We start from the raw sequence: 20,805 nt of genomic DNA, 5'->3' as shown, positions 1-20,805 counted from the left end.
TTCTGGAAACCCTAGTGGTTTCTAGTAGTCTTTATATCGAATCACCTCGTCATCTCTTCCAAGTTCTCATTTGTTATAGCAAATTTAATGATGATGTCCTTTGTACCCTTGCAGCTGAATTAGATATATCAGTTGTTTTGAACAGGACACAGATTAGTCATCAGGTTTTGTTTCTGATGTTATAGAAATAGTTACCTTTTGCATGGTTTTTTCCAATAGTCTATTGAACTAGTAAATATGAAATGAAGATGGTTCTTGGCAACCTATTTACTTAAAAGAATTTGGTTTGCATCTTTACTCTTTCCTGTGGTGTGTAGCAAATAAAAAACCTGAAGTTTTAAGGTTTTGTATATAAACATTTTCTTGCTTTTATAAAGCTTTTGGTTTAAGTAAATGTTGATTTCTGAAAGAATACATAAAGTTTGTAGAAAAAGTTATTAATTTAATGGAATCTTTCTTACCTTTTTTTATAAAAGTTAAAATATTTTAAAGAATTCTTACTCCCTTAGTAAGAGAACTCAATTAAAATAGAAAATTCTGTATTTAAAACCACTATAATTGTTTCTTTGTGAAGACTTGCTGCAGCATCTGTGACTTGAGAGATTGTTTGCTCATAGGAGGTGAAGGCCAAGTGAAGTGAGTAATTGTTTATGTTGTGCAAATTTTGGCATGCAAGAAAACAGTTAAAAGAGGTTTGAGAAAGTCAAGATTAAAGAGAACTTTCTTTGTGAAATCCAAGCAGCACCAGCTGAATTGTTTCTGTCTCACCCTGGTGTCAGATCAGCTCTTTGTGCTCTGAATTTGAACATTCAGCTTGTTTTCAGTTCAAGTAATACTTTTGTGTTTTATATTCTATTAATGCAAAAATCATGGACACTTGGTCTCTGTCATTTCACGTTTTCAGCATTGCATAAGATGAAACAACTTTTTATTCTTGTCACTTATGCTGAATGACAAAACCCCTCAGTTAGAAGGGAATTAAAAATGGGCAAATTTTGTCAGAAATGTTAGAAATCTTTAATTTGTGCGTGAAATATATTTTCAGCTTTGATACCATTGCCAGTTTACCCGTCAGTCCGAAACCATAATTTCAGGTAACAACTGAAAGGACCTTTAAAGTTTTATCTAGAAATAACATCAGTCTTCCATCTTGTCATTTCCTCCTGATGCTTCAGGACATCATAGCTTTTTCATATTGGCATAGATTGATGAACTTACAGAATGCAGTCACTTCTTCTCTGTCTGAGCAAACCTCTGAACAGTGCTGTAAGGTAGAAAACAATTCACATCATTTTGCCTTGTGTACACCAGGTGGCAGAGAATCCCGTCTGTTTCAGACTTTTAAGGAAGAGTTTGCGATCTTGTAAAGTGCAAATAGTGTTGGAGAATGCCTGTTTGGGTCTTGGTGTAGGACTACTGTTGTTGAATGTTCCAGCTGCCTCCGTCCAACTCATCTTCCCTCTTTTCTTGTAAATTGTTGCATTCTCAGTTCTGTCAGTATAACATAAGTGGGATTTATTTTTCTGGGCTCTGGTATCTAGAAGTAGTGTAGAAATGTAGAAATAATGTAGAAATGTAGTGACAGGACAAGAGGTAACGGGTTCAAACTTAAACAGGGGAAGTTTAGATTGGATATAGGGAAGAAATTCTTTACTGTTAGGGTGGTGAGGCACTGGAATGGGTTGCCCAGGGAGGTTGTGAATGCTCCATCCTTGGCGGTGTTCAAGGCCAGGTTGGACGAAGCCTTGGGTGGCATGGTTTAGTGTGGGGTGTCCCTGCCCACAGCAGGGGGTTGGAACTAGATGATCTTCAGGTCCTTTCCAACCCTAACTATTCTATGATTCTGTGATTCTAAATCCCACTCTGTATTCTGACTACTGAGACAATTGCTTGTATCTCAGCCCCATTTACATTAAAACAGGCAAATCCTACAGGTAGGATTGTAAACTGTTAAATAGCTGCAGCAAAAGTTTGGAGTTTCAGTGCAGTGGTTTGATCTCTGGTAAGTGAAGTTTGTGATGATCCTGCAGTTGACGGGTTATGTGCTTCACATGTTTGTGTGATAACTGTGGTGCAGGGTTGAGAAGCTGTTGCATGACATTATTACTCAGTGTAAAGGAAGATATGTTTATAGGCAGCTAATGTACACATAATGCTTTCCTGTGTTTCCTGTGTGTAGGTCCTCTATTCAGTGTAGTTTTAGCCTTTGGCAGTGTATACTTGTTCATTCACTAGTTCAGCTTTATTTTTTCTTTTTGAACTTGAAGCCTGTAGTTTTTAAACCGTAAAATACGAAGATTTTTTGATATCCTCTAACATACTTGTTGCTTCAATTACAAGCAGCAGTAAGGTGTGAGACAGCATGATGGCCTTCAGGACATGTCTTGCAACATTCTGAGAAATCAGTGATCAAGCCTTTAGCATATACACAAAATAGAAAAATAACTGGTGGGCTGAGCATATGTTATGCTGCAATAAATAGCTTTCATTTCCACTGGTATGATGCTTATGTGGTTGTAAATTCATGGTAGACTTTGTCAGAAATAAACAGAAGTGTAGAGAACTTTTGAAGAAAGAGATGGCAAAACCCTTAACCTTTAGCAAGAATGAAAATTTAATTTTTTCAGTGGGCCAAAGGTTTAAATCATTGCCTTATTAATGAATTATCTACATGTGTACAAATTTCATATAAATATATATATATTCAAAATATGCTCGGTATGTGCTGTATCATATATTTGGGGGGTTGGACTCGAAAACCAAGTGTTAATTGTATCATAGAATCATAGAATAGTTAGGGTTGGAAAGGACCTTGAGGTCATCTGGTTCCAACCCCCCTGCCATGGGCAGGGGCACCTCACACTAAACCATGCCACCCAAGGCCTCATCCAACCTGGCCTTGAACACCGCCAAGGATGGAGCATTCACAACCTCCCTGCACAACCCATTCCAGTGCCTCACCACCCTCACAGTAAAGAATTTCTTCCTTATATCCAATCTAAACTTCCCCTGTTTAAGTTTGAACCCGTTACCCCTTGTCCTGTCACTACAGTCCCTGATGAAGAGTCCCTCCCCAGCATCCTTGTAGGCCCCCTTCAGATCCTGGAAGACTGCTATGAGGTCTCCATGCAGCCTTCTCTTCTTCAGGCTGAACAGCCCCAACTTTCTCAGCCTGTCTTCATATGGGAGGTGCTCCAGTCCCCTGATCATCCTCGTGGCCCTCCTCTGGACTTGTGCCAACAGTTCCATGTCCTTTTTATGTTGAGGACACCAGAACTGCACACAGTACTCCAAGTGAGGTCTCAGGAGAGCAGAGTAGAGGGGCAGGATCACCTCCTTCGACCTGCTGGTCACGCTCCTCTTGATGCAGCCCAGGATACAGTTGGCTTTCTGGGCTGCGAGCGCACACTGCTGGCTCATGTTCATTTTTTCATCGACCAACACCCCCAAGTCCTCCTCTGCAGGGCTGCTCTGAATCTCTTCTCTGCCCAACCTGTAGTTGTGCCTGGGATTGCTCCGACCCAGGTGTAGGACCTTGCACTTGTCATGGTTAAACTTCATGAGGTTGGCATCAGCCCACCTCACAAGCGTGTTGAGGTCCCTCTGGATGGCATCCCTTCCCTCCGGCATATCAACGGAGCCACACAGCTTGGTGTCATCGGCAAACTTGCTGAGGGCGCACTCAATCCCACTCTCCATGTCAGTGACAGAGATGTTGAACAAGACCGGTCCCAACACCGATCCCTGAGGGACACCACTCATTGCCGGTCTCCAGCCGGACATGGAGCCATTGACCACAACTCTTTGCATGCGGCCATCCAGCCAGTTCTTTATCCACCGAGTGGTCCATCCATCAAATTGATGTCTCTCCAATTTAGAGACAAGGATGTCGTGTGGGACAGTGTCGAACGCTTTGCACAAGTCCAGGTAGATGACGTCAACTGCTCTGCCCCTGTCGATTAGTTTCGTAGCCCCATCATAGAAGGCCACCAAATTGGTCAGGCAGGATTTCCCCTTAGTGAAGCCATGCTGGCTGTCACCAACCACCTCCTTGTTTTTCATGTGCCTTAGCTTGTCTTCCAGGAGAATCTGCTCCAAGAGTTTGCCAGGCACAGAGGTGAGACTGACTGGTCTGTAATTCCCCGCGTCATCCATTTTCCCCTTCTTGAAAATGGGGGTTATATTTCCCTTTTTCCAGTCATCAGGAACTTCACTTGACTGCCATGATTTTTCAAATATGATGGCCAGTGGCTTAGCAACTTCATTCGCCAGCTCCTTCAGGACCCGCGGATGGATTTCGTGAGGTCCCATGGACGTGTGTACATTTAGGTTTTTAAGATGGTCTCGAACCAGATCCTCTCCTACAGTGTGCCTAGGATCTTCATTCTCACAGTCCCTGCGTTCGCCTTCCAAGACTTGGGTGGTGCGGTCAGAGACTTTGGGAAGCACAGTATCTGGGAAGCACAGTAAAATAGCAAATGAATACAAGTAATGAAGAATAATGAATTATATGTGGATCAAATAACTTATTTTGACAAGTTGATGTTGAGTACTGTAGGAAAAAAAGTGGTTTATCAACTGTAAGTTTGGGCTGTGTGACAGTTCAGTAGCACTGCTGCAGCTAGTTTCCAGGCAATCAAGAAGCATCCATTTGAGCTGTAATTAACTGTGTTTTGGGTAAATTGTGGTAATAAAATGTGCCTCTATCAGGATAAAATGTGAATCACATCAAATACAGAATGGTTGGGATTGAAAGGGACCTCTGGAGATTATCTATTGTCAACCTACACTTAGCATTAGGAAAATAGATCTTTGTTCCTTGGGCTGTAACTTTTGGCATGTGCTCTGTTTTTGTTAAAATGGCTGTATCGAGTTTATTGAGAATAGTACAACCTATGAAACAAATTAATCTGTGGTACTAAGCCTTCAGTGGATTCCTTTTACAATGAATCACCCATTTGAATTGGAACACTTCACAAAAATAGAAATATCAGAATAGACTGTTTTCCATAAAATTCTAAGCCCTGTGCAATCTACCTTTTTTTTTTTCTGTAAAATCATAACTCTTTCTGTCTATGAACTCATTGATGATTAAAATGTAACCACAAGCTCATCATGATCCCTAAATTTGGAGCAAATTCTCACTGATGTATTGGAAAGGGATCCCCTATCAATAACAGTGAATTTTCAGAACCAGTTTAGATTAAAACTAAAAGCTTTGAGGCTTTACAGTCTAAAAAAATGTTACTGTTGTTTTCTGTTGCTAGTGTCTTTAATTGCTAAGCTAGTTCTTAGTCATGCAGTCTTTTCTTAAAGAACATTTTCCTGATAGTATTTGTTTGACTTCCTAGGATGCCATTTAAAGGCAGCTTAAAGCGGCATTGATCGAAGTGATTATGATCCCACTCTTAGTCTTCTGTGCCTCAGTAGCAGCACTTCTTTGACCCCTCAGTATGTCAGATCAGAGAGCTAAACCAATAAACCAACTGAAAATTGTCTGCAAAGAAAAAAAAGCCCCTTTTTTTTTCATTCCCCTTGACATTTGACACTTTCAGCTGCATCACCACAGGGTCGGATGAACAGTGGTCCTCTTAGTGAGTGATAGAGTAGGAATGTGTGGCTGAGACTAGGAGACAACACATCAGCTGAAGTTTAATTTGGTTTGAATTGTTCTTGAACCATAGCTGAAGGGAAAAAATTATTATGTATTAAAACTTGTGATTTGGGTGTTTCTATGCTCATATGCTCCTACTTACTATTCACGTCCGATTTTCAGAAGCTTCCAAGCAAAGTAGACAAGTTTACTGCTTCTAACATTTTCAGTCTTGGTAGTGGTGCCAGGGAATTTGTGCACTATTATTGCCAAAGATGAAGAACTGCATGAAAATATGTTCTCAATATATTTCAGTGTTTTAGCAAAGTTTTTTAGATGTGAAAGGCTAGGAATATGACCATGGTGGTTGACATACCTAGACTTATAGGATGATGCTGGCATGGTTAATTACCCTTCAGTCTTCCAAGTAAGGTACTATAATTTGGGTTGAATGCTGTTTTCTCTGTGGGTAGTGAACAGAGAATGGTTAGATGAAAGCGAAATCCCGACATGAGATCATGTCTGCTTTGTGTGGACTTCAGATTCCATGGAAGAGTGGAGTCTGCAGCCAAAACTTAACTCAGTTGTGGTGCAGTAATCCTGCACATGGGCTGGGACAAGCCCTGGTATCAATGCAGGCTGGGGGATGAATGGATTCATAGCAACCCTGTGGAGAAAGACTTGGGGTTAGTGGTGGATGAAAAGCTGGACATGAGCCAGCAGTGTGTGCTCATAGCCCAGAAAGCCAGCTGTATCCTGGGCTGCATCAAATGAGAGTAGCCAGGAGGTCAAAGGAGGTGATCCTGCCCCTCTGCTCTGCTCTCATGAGACCCCACCTGGAGTACTGCACCCAGCACTGGGGCCCCCAATGTAAGAAGGACGTGGATGTGTTGGAGTTAGTCCAGAGGAGGCCATGAAGATTATCAGAGTGCTGAAGCACCTCCTTATGAGAAGAGAAGGCTCTAGGGAGACCTTATTGTGGCCTTTCAATACTTCAGGGGACCTGTAAGAAAGATGTGGACAGACTTTTTAGCAGGGCCTGTATCAGTAGGACAGGGGGTATTTAAATGGCTTTAAACTAAAGAGGGTGAGATTCAGACTGGAAATATGAAAGAATTTTTTTTACGCAGAGGGTGTTGAAACATTGGCACAAGTTGCTCAGAGACATGGTAGATGCCTCATCCCTGGCAACATTCAAGGTCAGACTGAACAAGGCTTTGAGCAACCTGATCTAGTTGAAGAGGTCCTTGCTTATGCCAGGAGGGTTGGAGAAGTGACCTTTAAAGGTCCTTTCCAACCCAAACTATTCTATGATTCTGTGGTAGCTTTATGCTGGATTGTGGCTTTGTCCCCACATTGCTTGGATTAATCAGTGATACCTAAAATCTGGAAAAAACTGTGATGAGTAATTCAAGCACTTCAGGTATAGGGTTGTGGAAGCTTTTGAAGAGCTCTCTGTACTGGAGGATTATAATTAAGAAAGGTTTTACTCCCATATTCTATGGTTTAACAACCCATTTTTAAAAAGTATGAAAGCTATCATGTAAAGATGCAAAAGCAGAGTTAGTTTTGGGCCTGACTGGTCATCCTCCAGCATTTGAACATAATCATATTAAATAATAAGATATCATCCTGCTCATAACTACTTTAACAGTGGACATATGCAGTAAATAACAATCTAAGTCATAACTGAAGTAATGGTATGACTTCGGAATGAAATGCGCAGTGAAGTAGCAACTAATATATAGTACCTTAAATCAAACCTGATTAGACTAAAAGTATAATGCGTGTTTCTGTGTTTGTGTGTTAAGGCCAAAACTCTAGCATCTGATATTTTATGTGATACTTACAAGTGCATAAAACTATTACTATCCATCAAGCTAAGGGAATACTATTGCCAAGCTAAAATCTCACTACATTTAGAAAAACAACTTAAAAGCAAAACTGCAATATATGAGGAGGCACATCTTCAAGACAGATGTTTAGAATAAGCATACAAACTTAATCCAAAATTTATAAAAAACATTTTATTTTCTAGTCCAATAAACATAAATATTACTCCTATTGGGAAGAAAATAACACTGGGCATTTCTCATTTAATTTATTGTGGATTATTACTGCTTAAGATTTTTCATCACAGATCTTTTCTGTAAGAGCTTGGGTTTAAGTTTTGGGGGTTGAAATCTAATCTTTACTCCTCCTTTTTCCCTCTACTCCTTTAAAATCAAAACAGAATGCTTGGTTGAACATGCACCATGAAATTCAGTATAGAAATCATATCATTTCCAAAGTTGTTTCTTGTAGTTCAGCATGTTCTTTAAGAATTAACTGGGTATTTCTGACAGGAGGAATCTCAACTATTTTTCCAATGCCTATGCTGCCGCAGTAAGTGCTGTGGACCCAGATGCTGGAAATGGAGAACTCTGCATTAAGGTTCCCTCAGAGCTGTGGAAACATGTTGATGGTAAAGTAAAGAGACTGTATTGAAAGCTTAATTTAAGATGCGCAAGGTTGTTAGCTACTAGTTTGCATAGAAAGATTTAGATAAACAGAAGTAACATTACATTGTTTTGTGATATGATGTTTCCTTTTTCCTCACCGATATCTTTCCAGTTGAAGCTTGAAAAATACTTCATGCTTCTGAGTAATGTAAAGAAGTGGTTGCAAGGTTTCTTAACACTCTTTACAAGCTCACTCTTGGGTGATCACGAGCCCAGAAGTATACTTGAGGAAGTGGCTGTAATGGAGTGTACTGACTTGGTAACTTGTGACATTGAAGTTGCTTACAATTTATATGATCCAACAAGAAAATAATTTACAAGGATATGTCTGTATACATATTTAAAAAAAACAAACAACCAAACTGTATTATTTTTTCCCTATCTCACTTTGAAGAATAGTCATTTTTAAATTGATCCGGTAGAGAAAAGTAGACTATTTTATAAACTGGTACACTGGATCCTGCAACAAGTAGCTGCTTTTATGAAAATCAGTCTCCAGTGTTGATTACTTTCTTACATGGATTTTATTAGTTTTTTGTTCTCTTACATCGTTGGATCAGGTTTTCCCATGCATTTATGCAACCTGTGGGAGAATAATAACAACTGTATCATGAAGCTGACTCACACAGTGTTGTCAGATACACCTTAATGGGAAAGACACTTGTGTATTTTAACTTTGGTTCAAGTTCCTGTTGCCTTACTTCCAAGCCTAGAAGGGAAAATATTCAAACAGGTATAATTTTTCTTTTTAAAGTTTAATGCCAAAATATGGCGAGACTTGTTGGATAAATTTTACCATAGGCTTGATTTTTCTTGCCAGTCTATTCATAGGTGAGATTTCTGTGAAACTAAACCAAAGCAAAGACACTTAAGTTACAGGAAAATTTTAAACTATAATAAGAGGTTTTAAGAAACTGCAAATGACAATAACATGTATTTTAAGAATGTGCCTATTACATGCAGTTTTTTGTAGAAAAATAGTTTCAACAAGGTACAAAGGAGGTCATGGGTAGGGTATAATCAATGTATAAAGATTCTTTATTATTGGGGAGTTGGAAGATGAACTGTAACTGCAGTTGCAGTTTTTATTATTTAATAAAAATTCTTTTCAATTCATATCCTCTAAGTTAAAGCTTAAGAGGTCTCAATTTTGTAAGCTTTTGAGCTGTGTTTTGTAAGTGGACCTGAAGGTCTATGAGAATCAAGAAAACGTAATCTTGAAAGAGCAAGAGTCCACACCAGAATGATTATTCTGAAATAAATTACATGTAATATGTATATGTTTACTCCCATTTTATTCTTGGTGTTGCAGAGTTAAAAGTCCTGAAGGTGCATATAAACTTTTCTTTGGACCAGCCGAAAGGAGGCCTTCATTTTGTGGTACCCAGCATGGAGGGCAGCATGGCAGAAAGAGGGGCTCATGTCTTTTCATGTGGTTATCAAAATTCTACAAGGTAAGAAAACTGTCTTTGAATGTTAGACTGTATTTCCTATTTAATCTCAAAGTGTAGGAAATGCAAATAATTTCTTTGAATTCTTGTAAGTTTGAAACATTGTAAAACTTAATTTGTTTTCAAAATAAGCTTGAAAGGATGTAAAGTAGCATCTAATGATTAGTAATTAGGATTTCTAGTCTTTCTAGCTCTGCAGGAGGTAATGGCAAGGAAACTTGTAATGATTTATAAAATGAATATACAGTGGGAGTCAGGTGTTCAAGGACAGGTTAAACAGAGGCTTGGGTGGCATGGTTTAGTGGGAGGTGTCCCTGCCCATGGCAGGGGAGTTGGAACTGGATGATCTTAAGGACCTTTCTAGCCCTAACTATTCCATGATTCTATGATTCAGAGTATTTAATAATACAGTTTGGAACTTGTGAGAAAAATCAGCTGTGAAAAAGAGAGTATTATTGTTAATTATAATTGTTAACAGCTTTTCCCCAATCTTGACTTCCCTAGATTTTGGTTTCCTTGTGTTGATTCATATTCTGAGTTGTGTACCTGGAAACTTGAGTATACTGTAGATGCTGCAATGGTGGCTGTTTCAAATGGAGACTTGGTGGAAACTGTATATACCCATGATATGAGAAAGAAGACTTTTCATTACATGCTGACTATTCCAACTGCAGCTTCTAACATCTCCTTGGCAATAGGACCTTTTGAAATCCTTGTTGATCCATATATGCATGAGGTAATAATTTTCATAGAGGCCTTGTTTTTAATTTGTAACGAATTAGTGACTGTTTTTATTGCAACCAGTATATATTGGTCAAATGTGGGTATGTCTAGATATGACCTCCATGAATACAGTTATGTGGTAAACTTGTCTTGTGATGTCTGCATTTAAATTTGTCTTCAAAGTAAAGCCTTTGAATCAGCAATAATTCCACTTATGCCCAAATTTATGGGGCTAGGTTAGCTGGAGTTGGTAAAAGCATTTTTCTCAAAATAGCTTTAAACCAGTCCTGTTGCTGGTAGTAGATTAAAATGGTTGCTACACATTTGGGTAGTTTTCTGAGCTGAATTTGACATTGAGTTTTCATTCTTAACAGATTGTTGCCATAATGTTGAAGTCCACCCATCTGTAGTTTCAGATTGGGTAAGGATGGACTTGGCAGGCAGATAAAGGTACCAATTTAGCATAAAGACTGGCCTGTATATTCTTCCTCTGAAAGCATGATAGGAATATACTGATAAATAGCTATGTTTTCCTTGATCCAAAGGCAAACATTAGATTTTAGTCCTCAGAATGGTGTTCTGTTGACTCTTATTGGTGGGACAAACTCACTTGTGAAAGGTAATAACTTAGAAAATATCAGTTGTTATTTGAAAAACCCAAGCTGGTAAATTTCTGCAGTTTGACTTCTGTAGAGCTCTTTTGAATTATACTTCTTGAACTGTACAGTCTTGACTTTGTTCCTGTGTCACTGTTGAAGCAATATCATTGGCTACACCATAAGTTTGTGGAAAACACAGTAATATTGAAGATTACTTGCAGTTTTAGCCACGACAGGTCTTTTAAACAGTAGCACTGCTTGACTCATGTGAAAATAGCTGATTCTTTGCTGCATAAAAGAAAAATATTATCTCCAAAAGATGTTGGATTGCAAAATGAAAGAAAAACGGCATGTATTTCTTAAATGATACAACCTCTGGGTAGACATTGTTATCATGTGTTGTCTATTAAGATTATCTTCCTGTTGTTGCTCTCACAATATCCTGGTGCACTTTTCTGTCATTGATAGTCATTATCACAGCTTGAAAGTGCTTTTTTTCTGTGAAATTTATAGCAGCTATGTTTTTGTTGTCTTTAGGGGGAGGGTTTGTGGGTTTTTGTTTCGTTGGGTTTTCTTTTCTCACCCTGTTTGGGGGTAGGTTTTGGTTTCTGTTTGTTCGGGTATTTTTTGCTGTTAGGTAATATACTTGATATTTATGGATTTAAATATATTTGTCCGTCTTGTACCAAATGTTCCTTTGCTTGTAGGTGACTCACTTTTGCTTACCACAACTTCTCCCATTGCTCAAACATACCACGTCATACCTTCATGAGGTGTTTGAGTTTTATGAGGAGATTCTTACCTGCCGCTATCCGTACTCCTGTTTCAAGACTGTTTTTATAGACGAAGCTTATGTTGAAGTAGCTGCTTATGCATCCATGAGTATTTTCAGGTTAGTATTTGAGAAAATTACACCTTCTTAAATCCAAAAGCCCAGAAGCTCTCGATCCAAGAGTATTGAGAAATATGTGAAGCTCTTACTATTTTGGTAGCCTGAGTTTTGGGCTCTTTAGTTTGAAGAGGCTGAGAGTTTTTTGGCATTACAGACTTTTAACACCATTTCTGATTTTATCTGTTACAAAGATGTTGGATTTGTATCTTCTTCAAGAAAAAATTGGCAGTGGTTTTCTTTCGGAATTGGAAACACTATGTATGAAATATTTAAGAAAAGTGAAGAATTTTAATTAAGTTTTATTTTTTCTTCAGCTGGAATAGAGTACCAGGAATGCAAAGGAGTTTCACCTGTTAAAACAAACTGCTACACAGAGAGTTGTATGTAGATGATAATAGCAGGAGATCTGCCTGGATTAAGGGTATTACAAAAAGATGTTACTATCTCATTGGAAAACCAGTGAAGGAATTACTTCATTTGTTTTGGCTGTTAAAGCAAAGTCTGTATTTTGTTTCTTTGGAGCTGGTGATCATATTGTGTTGTTTTTTTTTTGTGGGGCTCCAGCACAAATCTCTTGCACAGTGCAATGATTATAGATGAAACTCCACTGACAAGGAGATGCTTAGCACAGGCCCTGGCCCAGCAGTTCTTTGGATGTTTTATATCCAGAATGTCCTGGTGAGTATTTTACTATTGAACTCACTAGAAAATTGGGAAAATTTGGGAAACTCCAATTTTAATTTGCATGTTGCATTTTATCAGAAGAATAAATGAAACAGTAACTGTAGAAGAAAGGAAGAAAAAGTGAAAAATAATGAACCCAATTCAATAAATGAAAATCCAAGAGGTTGGGTGGTTGGTGGTTTATTTATTTGTTTGTTTGTTTTTCTGTTTGAAGGGAGAATGTGAGATATAAATGTTCTAAAGACAGAGATTGAACTTGTCTTTTTTCAGAAATTATTGCTACTGAATGCTGTAGTGTGCTTTGGCACCTGGAAGTTTTAGAAGGGAGAATCTTTTGTATCATCAGTAAATTTCTGTCATATTTTGGGAGAAGTGTAGCCTTCATAGGAAGTACTTGTGGAGAATAAAACTAATTGTGAAGAAGTTTGGGGAGGGGAATTCAGAAATTAGTGTAAAATGAGCAAATTCATTGGGGTGGTAAGCTGCCTATAGCTACATCTCTCAGAAAATCCCCTTCCGCTACCTCTTGCGGTTCTGGCCAGTGTTTATTTTAAAGCCTTTTGCTTTATATCAGGAATTTCTTTTTCATGGCAAAAGTGTCCCAGAGTATCTTTGGCTTAAATAAAAAATCAACCAACATGTTTTTAAATTGATGCTTATGCTATTTCTTTTGCTCTCTTCCTTAATTTCTAGCTTCCTTCCATGGTGAAGCCAATTTTTTTCTCCATCATAACGACTTTTTTTTTTATGCCTGTGCACTTCATCATATGTGACATTATCATGTGTCACTAGTTCATGATCATTTTGTAGGCTTTGTCCTTTTCTCTCTCTGAACATAACTCTTTCAGAAGAGGTGTTCAAATGGATGTCCGCCAAATTGTGAGATAGGTATTTTGTCTACTTGCTGGCCAAATTTGCATTGCTTTGAGATGTTTATTAACAAATTTGGATCATATAGATTAGCAGTTGATTTAACTTTATTGTCCATTTTTATGGTTTTATTGTTACTATTTCAGCTAAAATAGTTTGGTTTTGTATTTTAACTTGGGCTTCTGTGGTAGAAGTTTAGTTTTCACTGACTTTTCAGTTTTATCGGTCCCATCCAGGTGCCAAGTTCCATAAATTGGGTCACAGCTCATCAGCCTCCTATTGACTTAGAGAAGTTATATAACTTGCTAAAATTTGTGGCTGTTTTGAGCTGGTCAAAAATACCATCCCTCACAAAATACCTTCTGAAGTGCTGTAATTCATGCTTCTTTCATATTATAGGTCAGATGAATGGGTGCTAAAGGGAATCTCTGGTTATATTTATGGCCTTTGGATGAAAAAAACCTTTGGTGTTAATGAGTATCGCCATTGGATTAAACAGGTAACAATATAATAGTACTATTTTCTATATCTTTCAGACATTTTACATCAAAAAAAGATGCAGTATAAAACCAGAGTGTAATAAATATAGCTTTGCATTGCAATCTAAAGACATGTTTAGTACTGACAAAACTTAGAGCTGAGATACTTTTACTGCTTGCTGCAAGGAAAACCACCAAACATACTAACTAAAATATGTTTCTCTCTGCCTTATGAATAATAATGTTCATTGTCTCTCTGTGCAGTTAGTTTTGCTCTTGTTATTTGGGCTTTTGTACAAAAAGAGAAAGAAAAGGTAATAAAGTACTTTGTTAATACCTAGAATATGGGATTCATAAGGAGATGTATTTGGTGGATTTGTTATACTGTGATGTACACCCATAAAGCTCTGAAGGGCTCCATTGTTAGCTTGGATCAATAGTGGATCAGGTATCTTTTAATATGTATTTAAGTGCTAAATTAAATAATGAAACAATAAAAGACCCCTGTTGAAGGGATTTCTGGTTTTGGAAAAGAAATTTCTGTGTATATCTTGCATTTCCAAATTTAATGCTCCGAGACACATAATTTCTACTGATAGCAGCAGTGACTTCTCATTTTTTGCCAGTAACATTAATTCACAGAAAGATGTATATCTTCTTCCTTTCATCATATTCTCTTCCTATTCCAAAAACTAGATTCCTAACCCCATGGATTCCATTTACATCCCTTACACACATTGGGTCTCAATACCATATCCTTATCTGCCTAATGCATATTCAGCTCACCAGTCATGTGCTGTCTGTACTAAAGGTGTTGATGCTTTCAAGAACAGCAGAACTGGATGAACATCTATCTTGAGAGTTCACTGCTGCTTGCAGCAGAAGTTGCTTCTGGATATTAATTGCTCATGCTCTTCCCTATGAGTTAGCTAGGTGCTTCCACACAGAACTAAGAGGTGTTACTGTTGCAGTCTCCAGTTCTGCTGTTACTGCTTTGAATATTTTACCAATATATCAAAGTGTAAATTTGATATGAATCAATAAATACTGATATGTATCAAGATTTGGGAATTCATTGACTAACACTGGGTTGCAGATAGCCATCAGTTCCCTCCCCCTGTGCTGAAGCTGACCTAGTTTGATTCAAAAACCATACTGGCTGTTGGGTGATAGTGAGTTATGCGAACATCCTGCCTTGAAGTGTTCATGTTAACATGAGCACAGCACCACACAAATTCAAACTCATTCCAGTTCAAAGCTGGCTTCTGTCTGACTTGGGCATAGGTCAAGGTGAACTGCTACATGCTGCAGTCCACTGTGTAGGAATACCCAGTATTGCTTTCCACTGCCAGGAAATGATGGTCACCTTTATTTCTTTTGGTCAAAGATAATTTAGTTATTGAACACTAATACTCTTTAGATATAATGTAGTTAAATATTGTTGGGGGTTGATCCACAATCCAGACCCAGAACAAGTATTAACTGCTAATTTCTACTGGTTTATTATTGTTTGCCATCCTAAGGAACATCCCTGATTTTAAAATGCTCTTTGTGTTTGTAAACAAGTTTAGTTAGGAGGTATGGCTTAAACAATGACATGAAGAACTTTCCTGTCTTCTTTAAATGATTTATCTACTTTTCAAAATCATGCTTGCTTCTGTGTGTTGTATTTTTTAGGAGCTAGATCAAATAGTGGCGTATGAACTGAAGACTGGTGGAGTTTTACTGCATCCAATATTTGGAGGAGGAAAAGAGAAAGACAAGTATGTTTATTTAAGCCACAAGTCATTACAGGGTCTATTTTTATGGGGCCATTAATATATGTCGTCAGTGTGTTGTGCAGCAAAAGGCCAAAGGCTGAAGATCTTCAGTTGCCCAGGGCATGTATTACCAGTCTCATAAAGTACATCTTGAATATATTGTATCACTTTTGTTTTATTTTTCTTTCACTTTAAATCTTGAAGGGAATGAAATATAATGAATGTTTTTAAAGCTTTTAGGCAGCTACTTTTGAGTAAGAGAATGAGGGAATATGGAGCCAGAATTTTGACCTATTTCTGGAGTAGTTAGTAATCTTTAGGCTTTTTACAGTATCATCAGTTTCCTTTTTCTTTGCTCTTTTTTCTTTTTGCTCACATTTACCACCTTGCAATTTTATCCTAATTTCTTAATCAGTTGGATTAAGTTGGAGAAAGAAGTATTAGATCAGCCGTCTGTGAAGTACCATTGGTAACTGTGAACTGGCTGGATTTGTATTTTTACTAGTAACTGTAGCATTCAGTAATGACAGTTTAGGAATTTTCCCCTTACCTCTTGTGATACATACTACTCACTTGAGTAGTATGTGAACCACTGGAGTTAGAAAAGTATTACTAGAAGTCAGATCAGCAAGTTGATCCAGGTTTCAATGACAACCATTTCCCAGGTTTTTCTTTTCTTGGCTAAATTAATCCAGTTATGACAAAGCCACACGAAGAGGTTCTCTTTGGAAGCTCCTGAGCAGTATGTGTGTCCTGGGTTCAGCAGTAGCAGTCAGTTTTTCTCCTTCTTTTCTCCTCACAAAACAGTGAGGTTGAGCATGTGCAAGTAGGGTGGGAGAATATGTGAATTTCTTATGTCTTTACTGCTGCGGAAGCCCTTGTATTATGAAAATACAACCAAAATTGTCTGCAGCAGTGGCTCTTTTGCATATATGTGTGTGCAAATACAGATTTTGTTAGTTTAAAATTAACAATCTGGATTTAGAACTGAATGAATATGCAACTGACTCATTTAAATTTGAACAGTGATCTCTTTTTGAGATATGAAAGAAATTGTTTTCTGAAACCAGGAATGGGATATATTGTCTGGTTTCCCAGCCAGGTGAATCCTCAGCAACTACCGTGTTTTCTTGGTGCTGACAATCACAGACACAGCTTGTGTATGTGTATGCATACCAAGCTATTACTCAGTTTTGTTTGCCTGCTCATGATGGATCTTGATTTAGCTCATGACGTGTTCTTGCAAGTAGTGAAGCAGACCAAGAATCCAGGTGCTTTTGTTACATTTACCTCTGAGAAGCAAGTTATAGCCAGCAGCAGTCAGTAGGGCACCCTGTTGGTGATGTCATCTTCTGTTGTTTGGGGGTTTTTAAGGAAAATTTGGGGTACAGCTGAACTTGAATTAGTTCTTGGCAGACTTTTTAATTTGCAGCATTACAACTTGGCAACATACTCCCCTATGCAGAGAAAATAAATTCACATTAATAGGATCAGATGAAACCAGAGAAAAAGGGCACATGTTTAAAAAAGGAAATTCACTAAAATGAAAGTCTTTTTGGAACTGATAAATTTATTGGTTTTATTGTATTTATTCTAAAATTGGACACATTTCACAAAATCCTGTTCTAACGCGCTTAAATTTGTATCTTCTATGTGATGCATCGCTGCTAGATGCTCTGTGTTCCTACAGCTATTTCACTACTTCATCATATTACATTTTGTTAACAGGAAGCGTAACATCACTTAACTATGAATTACAATTTGCTGTTTCTTGTAGATTGCAAAGTTCCCTTATATGTAAATTAAGTGCATGTTCCTGGCTCTGGGAAATTATATATATTTAGGGGAAGCATTTTCATGATGATGTCTACAACATTTCTCTCCAATATATATTTTTGCATTTCCTGGTTCTGGTTTTTGTGTTACAGTTTCCTGCCAAGTGTGTTTGAATTACAGCAGTCCCAATTAATAATCATATGAAGAAAGAAATAGGGTAATTGCTAATCTAATTTTTCTACTAAATTAGAATTAGGATATGGAAATAAATTATTGGGATTAAAGAAACTTTTAGACACATGAATTAACTTCTGTGCAAAACACAGTCTTACAAGTCCTTCCTGTTCCAGTCTGGTAAAACAAAACCACTGCTCTCCAGAGCACTTACTTTAAAAGAAAAAAATCCCAGACCTTGGGAGAATGAAAGAGAGGAAACTGCATGTTACCTGTTTGCTGTAAGGATGAAAGCTTCAGAAAAACGTTTTGCATGTTATATTTTCATTTTGCGTTCTCCCCTCTCAGATTTTGGTGCTGGTACCACCCTGTTGTAAAATTGCAAAAGCTCAAGAAATTTATATAGATATATTTTAAATGAAAGTCGCATATTGAGAGATTCACGCTGAATGACAAGATTATGTCTGAGAGCATGAGCATTAGGAATTTCTGTGGAAGAGCTAGTTCACTTTTCACTTTGACAAAGGTTCTAGGTCCACATTGCTAATTTTAATTCTCATTTCAATAAAACTTTCAGAAGTATAATGATTGAAGAAAAAAATAGAATCAGAAGAAATGTATTAATATTAAATAAACTGCAAAATATAACTGTCAAATGCAAACGTGTCTCAAATTTTGATTTGCACTTAAATAATGTAACCAGTACCAAGATCAGTCAACACTTAGGCAGTTTAAGAAGGCTGAGAATGTGGGTCGTGGCTGGTTGTGATTTTCAAGAAAAGAATTTTACCAAAGTCAATCAACTGTATAATTTGAAGCTGGATAAATAATTTTTATACTGAGACCAAATTATTATATAACGTCTGAGCCACAACCTCAGTTTCCTCATTGCATTTCAATTCTTTCATGGTTGCTCAACCATCTCTACCTTGGAATGGAGAAGTATCCAACCTTAGCAATTGCCTATCAACTAGAAACAGCAAGAAGCAAACCTAAGTACCTTCTTATTCGTGTACCTATTATACCTAAGCAGGGTAGTACTTGATTAAATTTAGAAGTACTTTTCTTTTTTTATCTACTTAAGGTGTTTAAACAGACATTAATGAATAAAGTTAAGGGATTCTCCCAGTAAATAGAAAGATGGAAAAAAACATCAAGGTGTTACAGCTGCGTTGGTTCTTGCCGTCTCCTGAGATCTTAAGAGCTGCAGATAAACAACTAAGTGCTGGTCCTGTCCTGGTAGAACAGTTCTTACTGCTGTAGGTCTTTCAACTGCATTGAAAAATTGGTCAGAGTTTAAATAGTTTAGTAGGTCTTTGAACGTTCTGGAAGACCAGAGTTTTTGTGATGTAGTTGGCATAATAGATCAGGCTTATAGTGCTTATCTTTGATCATTACAATCTGTGAATTATTTCATTCTGTCTTGTAGTGTGTTTTTCTAAAGTCTTTGGACAAATCAGGTGGCTTGTCCATCTGGAAATGGTTCAGCTTTGTTGTCTATAAGTGAGAATCACAGGGAAAAATCCAGTCCTGAGCTCAGGAATTAAGAAGGTAGCATTTTCTGTGTCACAGTGGTCAATTTGTGGTTCTCCACCAACCAGCATAAGATATGTCTGGGTTCGCACTAAGAAATTCACCTGACATGGTGCAGGTCCAGTTTCTTCAGATGTTTGTTATTCATTAATGGAAAACTCAAATTCCCTGTGAAAAGAACTAAATGAAAATACTGTAGCACATCAAAAAGAAAAAGCCATGGAGTTGGTTTGTCAGTAGAATAAAGTCAGACTTGTAGTTATCTCCATTTCTCAAATAATTGAAGGGGGGGAGGTCCTATTTTTCTTAAGAATTTCCATATCACAGCTGCTTTTCTGCTTGGAAATGACCTATAGGTCTGAATGCTTGTGTTCTGAAATGGCAAACTTGGTAAAGAAAATGAAAGCTTATCAAAATTAAGGCTTTTTGTGTTTTATTACTGTGCAGAATCCAGAAATCAGTTCTGTTTTAAAAAGTTTTCGGGCTTCAGCATTTTTTGTCTTTTGACATGGAATGAGCTTAAACCATTTAAAATATTTTGTTTACAGACATGAAGGATATGTCTGAAGAAGCACCACAGATAGTTCAAGTTACAGTGTGGCAGCTTGTAACATGATGCTATGCGTAGTCTTCCTTGGCATGTTACCTGATTTAGAAGACAGCAGTTTGCCAGAGTATTAAAAGCAAAAATTCACTGCTAATATAGCAACCAATTCCTTTTCTCTTCACATGAAACTCTGTTTACTTTAATTGCAACAATTATTTATTTAAATACAAGATATTCTTCACATACAGTCACTTGTAATGGAAGTGGAGCAGGGGGAATCACAATGATTTGTGCTGGAAGGGACCTTCAGGATCATCTAGCTCCAATGCACCTGCCATGAGCAGGGACACCTTCCACTAGACCAGGTTCCTCCAAGCCCTGTCCAGCCTGGCCTTGAACACTGCCAGGGATGGCGCAGCCACAGCTTCTCTGTGGAAACCTATGCCAGGGCCTCAGCACCCTCACAGTAAATAATTTCTTCCTAGTATCTTACCTAAATCTACCCTCTTTTCATAATGTCAATTTATGAGTAATTTCTGGACTCAAATTGCTTGCTAGACTTCCTTCCTCGGGTTGCTACTGCTATCACTGTCTTTACAGTAATGCCTAGCATGTATTACCTACCATTATTCTCTGTTCAGCACTGGCTGTATGCCAGGTCCATACACCCATGTCACACAGAATGTAAAGTGTGTAGTTATTTTAAGCTTGTCATAATTTATAACTTTAAAGCAGAAGAAGAGATCCTAAATAATTGTTGTTGCAGCTATAATCTTGGTTGCTAAGATATATTTAAAGTTCCATTCCGTAAAATGCAAAATAGAGCTGCTTTTTTATTATTATTTTTCAGCCCTGCATCACATTTACATTTTTCTATCAAACACCCTCATACGTTGTCCTGGGAATATTACACGATGTTCCAGTGTAAAGCACATCTTGTTATGAGACTGATTGAGAACAGGATTAGCATGGAGTTCATGTTACAGGTAGGTATTTAAATGATTATGTGGAATATATTGCTTCTGCCTTTAGTTGTATTTGTATTCATTAAGTGGAGTTTAAGGCAGAACAGCACAGGTTATCATAGGATTCAATTTGTATTTTCAGTTTTAGCAGGATAGAACAAACATAAAATGTAGGTAATTTGTATTAGGATGGCTTAGCTATTATTATTACTCATAACTTGCAATACTTCTTATATATTGTATATCCTCTTTAATATT

General features: G+C 37.6%; 1 protein-coding gene across 3 annotated transcripts in view; it reads left to right on the top strand.

Annotated features, from left to right (window-relative positions):
- Window positions 1–20,805, top strand: part of TAF2 (TATA-box binding protein associated factor 2) — a 65,699-nt gene that overhangs the window by 6,375 nt on the left and 38,519 nt on the right. For 2 of the 3 annotated variants that reach the window (XM_080610721.1, XM_080610719.1), the window contains exons 4-11: window positions 7,939–8,057; window positions 9,407–9,548; window positions 10,050–10,281; window positions 11,575–11,759; window positions 12,324–12,437; window positions 13,713–13,812; window positions 15,470–15,555; window positions 20,433–20,568. In XM_080610721.1, the coding sequence (XP_080466847.1) occupies window positions 7,939–8,057; window positions 9,407–9,548; window positions 10,050–10,281; window positions 11,575–11,759; window positions 12,324–12,437; window positions 13,713–13,812; window positions 15,470–15,555; window positions 20,433–20,568 (1,114 nt within the window). The remainder of the gene's footprint in view (window positions 1–7,938; window positions 8,058–9,406; window positions 9,549–10,049; window positions 10,282–11,574; window positions 11,760–12,323; window positions 12,438–13,712; window positions 13,813–15,469; window positions 15,556–20,432; window positions 20,569–20,805) is intronic. The other variant, XM_080610720.1, reaches the window with a different exon arrangement.

This window comes from Psittacula echo, assembly GCF_963264785.1.
Source record: "Psittacula echo genome assembly, chromosome: 2".
Taxonomy (NCBI): domain Eukaryota; kingdom Metazoa; phylum Chordata; class Aves; order Psittaciformes; family Psittacidae; genus Psittacula; species Psittacula echo.
Note: the sequence above shows the minus strand (reverse complement) of the source record. Positions and strands in the feature narration are given on the sequence as shown.